Source organism: Phalaenopsis equestris, unplaced genomic scaffold (assembly GCF_001263595.1).
Source record: "Phalaenopsis equestris unplaced genomic scaffold, ASM126359v1 Scaffold000761, whole genome shotgun sequence".
Classification (NCBI taxonomy): domain Eukaryota; kingdom Viridiplantae; phylum Streptophyta; class Magnoliopsida; order Asparagales; family Orchidaceae; genus Phalaenopsis; species Phalaenopsis equestris.
In genome coordinates this window covers 4,049,299-4,058,686 of record NW_018165201.1, presented here as the reverse complement: position 1 = coordinate 4,058,686, position 9,388 = coordinate 4,049,299, and the positions used below count along the sequence as shown (strand labels likewise).

At 36.6% G+C, this 9,388-nt stretch overlaps 1 protein-coding gene across 1 annotated transcript in view; it reads right to left on the bottom strand.

Moving 5' to 3' along the window:
* Positions 1-7,053: 7,053 nt before the first annotated feature.
* Positions 7,054-9,388, bottom strand: part of LOC110030827 (jasmonic acid-amido synthetase JAR1) — a 9,311-nt gene continuing 6,976 nt past the window's right edge. The window contains exon 5 of the mRNA XM_020733754.1: positions 7,054-7,724. Coding sequence (XP_020589413.1) covers positions 7,183-7,724 — 542 coding nt within the window. The 3' untranslated portion in view covers positions 7,054-7,182. The remainder of the gene's footprint in view (positions 7,725-9,388) is intronic.

Here is a 9,388-nt window from a genome sequence, read left to right as displayed (position 1 = left end):
ATATATATATATATAATTTAGTTTTTATATTTATATGTATAACATTTTGTTGTTTTAATTCTATTGTATGTAATTTATTTAATTTTTCTTCTTTTTTAATAATGATGAGCAAAAAATATTGTAGCACCCACACTTCTAAAAGAGCGTCTACTTGTATGAGACAAGTATCAAACACAGACGGGCTTTGACACGCCCTAACGCTTATTCGACACTACAAAATATGTGTGTAAATTTTTTTCATGACCCAAACACATTCGAGACATTTATCAACACTGCATCAGAAATGAGCTTGGCGCGATTTGGGGAAAAAAGTAACAAGGAAAGTAGAAATTATGATTGTATGTGTACCCCTAATTATATCTCGTAGCCAGAGTAGTCTTTTTTCTCGTCATGTCAAAGATCACTCTAATATTTGTTAAAATCGAGCATCGAAGATGCATCAAATGTTCATCAAAGTTAAGCATTAATAGTTCCTTCTTTTATTTTTTTTGTCAAAGTCGAGCATCAAAACTACATCTAACATTCATCTTGCATTCATCAAGGCTGTGTTGGAAACTTGGAGTTCCCTTTTGTTCATATAAGCCAAACATGCACCCACTAAAGCTGAAATTTTAAGCTCATTTGTCGTAACTTGAGTAAGAGTTAACATATACGTTGAAGTCAATATAAATACCATGTATCAAAGCCGAAGCCAAACTTTACAATATTTGCGTTGAAGCTTTTACTTATCAAAGCTATACTAGTTCTGTAAGTGATAAATTCTAAGCTTTTTACTCATTAACGAGTTAATAGTTACGACCTTAATACGAGTCCTAAATTACACCACCTCAAGGGGTCTTTCGATAGTGTCCAATACTAGCTTCTAATCGAGACTATCTCGTGAGCATGTTTAAAGAGATATAATTGGAGAATATGCTTGTCACTTGCCCTCAAAGTATATTTCTAGTGAGAATTATGCTAGCTTCTCGTCGAGCTACCTCATGGGCATATCTTCTAACCGTATAAGTGAAGATTATATCTTTATCTTTCTAGTGAGGATTATGTCTACTAATAGCTTCTCATCGAGACTATCTCATGGGTATGTCTTCAAGAGATAAAGAAAAATGTTGTTTCGCCAGTAGAGTAGAAGCATGGTCCCGAGGTATTGACTTCGAGATCATCACCTGAATGGTGGGTGCTAGAGAGGATGACTCTATTGTTGCTAGATTTATGCTTAGAAGTCATAAAGAAGGCAAGATTGTGTTCCCAAAGTTTGTGAATTGTTTGGTGTGTTTGGATATAAACAATGAGCGATTTAACCAAGCCAAGTTACAACTTTTGTTGTAAATTATGAACAATGAAGTCTCCTTCCATTTAGCGATATCTGTTCATTGTAAGAAATTTCATATGAAGCCTACATTTGCTAATGTATTGCTTAGGAGAAAATGAGCAAAACTCCAACGCTAGTTTCAAAACTCCTACAGGCTCCATCGACATACATAATCAATTGGAAAGAGTTTTAAGAGGTGAAATAAATTGCTCCACAACAATAAAAATTATACATTCAACCACAAAATCAGCAAGTACCTGTGACTTAATATCAAGTATGAGAAAGAAATAAATGTCAGACTCCCCTTGGAGCGAATAAAATTAAGTACGTGTTTTTGGCTTTTAAGAGTGGCAGAAAAAACTTAACAAGTAAGTGTGGTAAAAGTTTGTTGTATATGCATGTCAGTTCTATAACGATCAATGTGTTCATATGGGCAGATAACCTACAATACGAATCAGTTCTCGAAAGCTTTAACTTTGTAGAAATAATATACTAAAGGACAATCTCAGCCAATGAAGAAGACAATTGAGAATTATGTCGAGCAAAGAAATGATTTATATCCCTTAGAAGGAACTCTTCTTATATTAGACATCATAACTAGAGAGATTATGTGAGACCGATTTAAGTTCTCCACATGTGTTAGAGGTTATGTTTGACCATACCAAATGGATGCATACAACTAGCAATGTTCAATAAGTAAAATTTATGAGGAACTTCAGTTTTGTGGAGGGAGTGTTAATTGTGTGCCTCTACTCAATAGATTTTGAGATAATCACACCTCTCTAATATGCACTATAATCGATTGTTAAGTCTCGTGTAAAAGTCATTGAATCTCATTTTGAGACTCCTTCCTTCTAAGTTCTAAGTACACAATCAAAGAAGATTTCTTCACCAGTTGAGTGATGTATAAAAAGTGAGAAAAGAAGTAAGGACTTGGACTCTTGAACTCCAAGATCATGCTCGAACATGATGAGTATTAGGAAGAGAAGCTCATTTTTTGTCTTTGTTAGCCATTGAGAAAGTCTAGTCTTCTATAAACGGGACTTTATTTCACACAAACAGAGTGAAACTACTGGCTGTCGGAGAATTCATGACCATGGATTAATATTTTAATGTCTTAGTGTTGTACGAACATCTAACACTCACACATGAATAAACAAGAAGCAGCGAGAGGAGCACCAAAACTTTTTAGCTGAAAAATCATATAAAGGAAAGGAACATGGGGCGTAGCCGAATCAAAGTAATCCACCATGTGCCCTCTTATTCCACAATAGAAAGAACGAAGTTATAATCTTACACTGAAATTTGCATTTGCCTTTAAAGAACATACAAAAAATATAGGTGTTTAGCTTAATAATAAATTTGGACTACAACCGTTGCAAGCAGTGGTCGTCCATAGCCGACAATCAGCAACGACAGACAATAATGGCCAACGGCGGTCGACAGTGGCCGATGAGTGGTGATCAACAGTCTCCTTCTTCTCTTCGCCCTTCAAGAGAAGAGAATATACTTGTTTATAGGCTTTCAGAGAGGAGCATTTTGGTATTTTGTCGTGAAACTTTCCTAACCACTTGATTGAATGACTCGTGTTAATCTACTTTGGTCATAAAAGATTTTTTATAAATTGGGGCACCTTAATGACCTTAAAATTTAATGATTTTAGGCTTATTGGATTCATCGCATCGAGACATCTGATTAAACTATACTTTATCAATTTTAGAGTTCATTTCATCAATTAATTGACGACCCAAAACTTCTATTTGTGCTTCAATGACTTGATATGGGCCTAGTTGGACACAAATAAAATCAATTTTTGCATCATGGGATTCATCTTGTCAAAACGGTTGGTTTGAATATAAACTTGCTAAAAATTATGTTTGGATGATCTTGAATTTGAATTTAGAAGGTTTTATTAAAAATACGTCAAGATTAGTGCTTGATAAAATGTGTTCATGCACATCAACTCGCAGGAAGGCATCTCTCTTGTTGCTGATTTTATATATAAGGACATTAAAATAGCCTTCTTTTACATTAAATCAGATAAATCTCTTGGCCTAATGATTTCAATTATACATTCCTTAAAGACACTTAAACATAAGTATAAATGCATGTATTAAAACAACGGAACATTTTATCTTCTCCAACCTACTTGATATAATTAAACATTAGCCTCTAACTCTCATTCCCAAAAGTCTTCATGCTCAAGAGCTTGATGATTATAAAGTTATTTTTTATGTAATATAATCTCTAAATCATAACTAAACTTGTTGTCAGTGGATTAAAAAGTTTATCACCATCTATTATATGCCCATCACAAGTTGCAAATGACAAAACTCAAATGTAGATATGTTGTATATTCAATGAGTTCAAAGGCTCTAAGGCATAACACTGATTAAGTATACAATGTGAAAAGGCTTATGGCGTTCAAATATGACACCACAAAGACGTGGTGGTATACCCTCTGTATAGAAAATTCACACACCAACGAACTAGAATTGCTAGCTACCATTCACCACAAAATGCAAATATCAAACCGCACACACATAGTGGCATATGAGTGTGGTGATACCGCACGTGCCAATGCTCATTGAGACACCTAATATAGGCACGTGCCAAATGTAAAGGACTTAATTTTTATCATGCAAATGATTCAATCATATAGCATGATGTAAAAAAAACAAAAATCTAATTTTCGTGCACATACAAGTATGAACTCAAACATTACATATGAGTAATACAAAGGATGCAAGTGCACATGCAAAGTACACAAATATGAATGTGAAGTTGGTCATTCACCCACTCAGATAGACTGAACGGGGTCAATCGGGTGTCATAGCCAATAAGGTCCACAGAACTGAGGCGGCCAACTGGACACAGGTGATTTGTTGACCAGGACAAGATAGTTGGTCAGTCTTAAGTAGTCGATCAACTGAGCTGGGGCGAGCAGTTTGACCTAAATGGTTGTTTGACCGGCTGGGGATGTTGATCGGACCTAAATGGTCAGTCGACCAGGCTAGGGCAGCCAGTCAAACCAATGTGCTACATGCAACTTGCAAAATGTAGATATATTCATCATGACAAAGTGCATGATGCAACGCAAATGCTAACGCCCAATAGCGAGTCATACCCATCTTAGCGCTTTCGCATAGGTACCTAGGTTTATATGTATGAAAGTGCGGTATATGCACCTCCGACGAGTGTGGGGAATGTCGCCCTCTGTTTCCTCAAAATAGAAATTCTCCGCAATTTGTAGGATGAACTAGCTACAAAGCTTTTTTCAAAGGAATGTCACTCAAATTTGTAGGAGATTTGTCCACGATGGAATCCTATCCTTGCGGCTTTCTTTAGGAAAACAACAACTTAGCCGTAATCATTCTCTAACACAATTCTAAGTCTAGCAAAGGAAATGAAAACACAAGGTAACAAGTGTATCACCTATGAGATGTTTGATGATGCCCTCAGTTGTAAAGATGAAGCCCTCCTCAAGTAGAAAAGATGATCTTCGTATTCCTTCCCAAATGTAGAGAGGTAGCTCTCCTTCGTCAGAGAGAATAACACAATCACCAGAAGCCTTATCCAACGTAAAGAGGAAGCTCTCCTCATTGGTGTTTCTCCTTTCCCAAAGAAAGATGAAGCTCTCCTCATTGTAAGAGATAACGCCAAGTCCACCCGACTTTGCTGAAGAGAAGCAGAGAGGAAGAAGATGAAGAAGAAGCTGGAAAACCCACCTCTATGGTTTCTCTCCTTGAAGAAGATGAAAATCCTTCCTTCACTTCTTGCTCAAGAAGCTCTCTCCCAAAGAAGCTCCAACCTTTCCTCTCTTGCACCAAGCACCAGCCCCTAAGTCTGAGAGAATGAGAATAATCCCCCCTCTAAAAAAAAAAAAAAAACGGATAAAGTTAGTGCTAGCTAAGCTAAAGCTCCAAGCTAAGCAGACTTCCCTCCGATTTTGCCATAATTGGCATAATTAATCTTTTGGGATGTTTCCAAAATTAGTCAAAAACTGGCATCGTTACCTACCCTTTTGCCTCCCCCATGTAATCTTCCCATGCTCAACGAAATCTCAAATGTAAGCTGCATGCGGAGAAGTGGCGGGGGGTCAAAATGGCCCCAAAATTTGAAATAATTGCTTCTTGAAATTGGGCTGGCGCCAAGGCACCAACAAGGTAGTGCCCACTGGGGGCATTTTGGGCGCCCAGGCTCTTACTTTCTCATGGCACAAGAAAAGGCTCTGGAATGTAGTTTTAGGCGCACGGGCACTTGGTGTCGGTCTGGTCTGAAAATCCTGATTTTCATGTAAATTGTTTGACAGAGGGTTTCTTCAATCATTAAGCTATGGGGGATCATGTATGACTGAAATATTGTCTCATAACTTCAAAAATGAGTATTTTGATCGATCATTCATCGGAAAAATCTTTAGCAACGGTCTCTCTGGACCACGTACAGGTATGACATTCCAATTCCTAATTTTTGCCCAGATGATTGTAGGAAGGTCCTCGTCAATTCAGAAGCCATACAAAATTGTGTATTGTTACTCAAAAATGAACATTTTGGGGGTTCCAAACCTAGGTTTTTCAGTGTCAACAGGCATCCCAAATGCCCGCGGGATAAAATCGATTTGAAACTGACTTTTCCCAAAATGTGCATGAGAGATCTTGGCGATTGCCCTTGGCCTCATAAAACTCCGGATTGGTGGAATTGAGTATCTCAACATCATAATGGACATAAAACACGTCCGAGGTATGGGCCAACACCACCTTACGAAGAGTTTTCTCAGGTAGGGCCAAGTCAGTACCGGTCTTGATTTCGTGCCCGGGGCATGTACCAGGAGGTCCGATGGGATGTCTTTGACGACATGAAGCTAATCATAGTCATGTATCCTCCAACAAACATCTCGCTCTTACGATATCGAAAATTGATTCCAACAACTTTTGTTCTATACAGTGTTAATAGAAGCTTCGTTTATGAGAGAATTAGTATGTTAGGTTTTCCTTTGGGATTTATTGATTAGATCAAAGCATGTAATGCTCGATTTCAATCTTATTTTATTTGAAATAGTGAATTTAGTCATTGTTTTCTTTCTACCTCTGGACCCAGACAATTTTGCCTCTTTTCTCCCTTTCTCTTCACTATAACTATTGGTGTTGTTTCTTGATTGTTGGACAAAAATTGGCATCTTTTTAACTAAGGCAAATTACATATATACCACTTACTGACTTCAGTCCTATAAAATTTAAGTTACAAACTACAAACCAATAATATTTTGCATATATAAGACCTTAGCTTTTAATTTTTGTAGTCATATATTTCACTATAAATATAATCATCTTTTAATCAATTCGCTTATGCATCTAAAATATCATTCATCATAAGCTCTTTACAATATCTATTTTTTATTTTTTTTGGGGGCATTTGCATGCATACCACACAAATCTTATGAATTTACATATCTAATGCTCTACATTTATGACACGAAGTGCCTCATTTGAGAGCAATTATTAGATGCAGAGTACGTGCATGTGAATTTCATTGTATTTTAATTGAATTAGTTGTACTGATACAATCAAAATACAACAAAATTTACATATAAGAAGTTCGCACCTAAATATTCTTAGTTTTCGGGGCAGCTACAGTTGTTTGAAGAACAACAGTGAAAACCACATTGAAGATAAAATTTTGGGCCATAAATCCAAAAATTGATAAATCATAGCCATTGACTAAAGTTTATTTATTAACAAACACTTAAATAAGAAATTATTATATACGGTGATCGCACGTCCGAACGAACAACACCGAGATTAGACAATTAATGAAGCCACTATCCTTACAAGCATGGACATCCCATGTGTCCTGCAAAGCACGCTGGAAATCCTTCAACAATAAGCCACACTCCAAAACCTCTTAACCGTGCAAAAATCAAGTATTCCCAACATGGACGGATTCTTGGTGCATCTCGGCGTCTTGAACTGGCTCAGCGCCGCTCCGTTCCCGATGTAATACTCCATCACCTTCTTAAAAGTTCCCCCGCCGACGATCCGGAGCTCCAGCGCTCCGATCGAGCTCGTCTTCCTCGACGCCACGTACCCCTGATCGGCGAAACCCAGATCCATCTCTGTGCAGCAATCCCTCAGCATCTGATCCGACACCGATCCCTTGATCTCCCAGTAGATCACGTAATGGCCGGGCTGCCCGGCGGCCTCTGCGTGGCTGGTGAAGTCGACGAGCTCAGCTTTCGCCTGATGGGATTGGAGGAGTTTGAGGGCTTTTTCGACCACGATCTGGAGGTCGTTTTCGGTGGTTTTGTCGATGTTGATCGTGAGGATGAGGTTTCTTCTGCAAATAAATTTTAGTTGGGGGGTTTGTTTGTAGAATCCCGAGACTTCCACCATGTCGCCGAGTCGGTATCTGTATAGGCCTGTATGGCAAGAGCAAATATTACATTAAGACACGATAAGTGTAGATTGGTCGGTAGTGCGAAATATACCCCCTCAATTTTTATGTTTTCAAATTTCAACACATTAATTTCAATTTTTACACACTTACCCATTTCTATGCAATGCGAAAAAAGAGATATTTCACTTTTATGAATTTGCCACTCAACTCCTATGAATTTGCATATCTAATACCAAAATTATAATTTTTATGTATTTGCCACCTTAGCTATATATGAAAAATTGTATTTAAGGGTCTGATTGGGGCAGCTTATAAGTGCGGGCGGCACCGTACCATTTGGATAGCGTTTTTCGTCAGCTTATCCGAAACTGCGTTTGAGTTTTTACACTAAACGCAGCCCGCGAGTCGACCACTTAGTCCGGCCTGCGGGCCGTGTTTCAGGATAAACAGCTTATCCTGAAACGAGCAAGCTGAACCAATCGGACCCTAAGTCAGACATAGTGATCTTTTTCATGTAATATATATAAAAAGTTTTGAAGTTATAATTGTAAAAAATTTGAGAAGGTATAAATGTAAAATTTGTAGGCACAAGTCAATTATTATCTTTGCAGCAATCAACTATGATTTTTTGTGGCAACTTATTGCTACTATAGCAAAAAATCATATTTGTTGCAGGCAAATTATGCCTATTATAGCTAAATAACTATTGCAAAATTATGAATACCACCTTTGTAATTTCATATTCTCTAATTCAATATAAGGGCAGACATGTACTTACAATTACATAAGAAATTACTTTGAATAGGCTAGAATTGTAATATTTTTTTCTTCTATGATTTTTTCCACATAAAATTTTGACGTCTTCTCGACTAATTCTAGTTCATCTGTATGTGTGCTGGACATTCTTGTAATGCCAGGAAGTTAAACTATTAATATATCGCCTAAAATTTCAGGGCACATAAAAATGAGAGATGTTTTTTATGTGTTAAATATTTGAGTGCCGCACAGAAATAATTATTAAAATTCAAACATTTGATGTGTGTGTGTCTTGACCAAAATGGAAGAACCGCTCCTTTAAGCCGAGCCCACAACCAACGCAATGTCCTACTCAGCAATGCCCAAAAATTCAGCCTTTGTGAATAATGTCGGCTGAAAAAGTTAGGAACGTGAGTAATATATCCTACTCTAATTTTATTAAGATAAATATTAATGATATATATATTCAAAAAGAATGGCCAAAGATTGTTATACTAGTATTCAACCATTTCTAATGTGTCTAACAATTCGACTATCACCTTTCTTAAGACTCACGTCGCCAGGGAGAGATTCGAACCCCCTGTCTGAGGGGTCTTATACCAAAGATGTCAACCAACAGACCGATGTTTATATTGCAGTCTTTTCGACACAAATTATAAAAAAAAATCATTCTTAATAAATTTTTATAACAACATTCTCGTCTACTTTTTCATCATAAATTATAAAAAAACAATTTTTTTTTTCACCGCATTATGATATCTCAAATTTAACCACACATATCTTGAATTTCACATTTCACATATTATTCCTCCACATGATTAATTTTACCAATTAATATAATTAACTTAATTTATTTTTCATTATTTACTATCTACTAGTTTTATTAAATTTATATATAAATAAATAAATAAATAAATATATATATATATA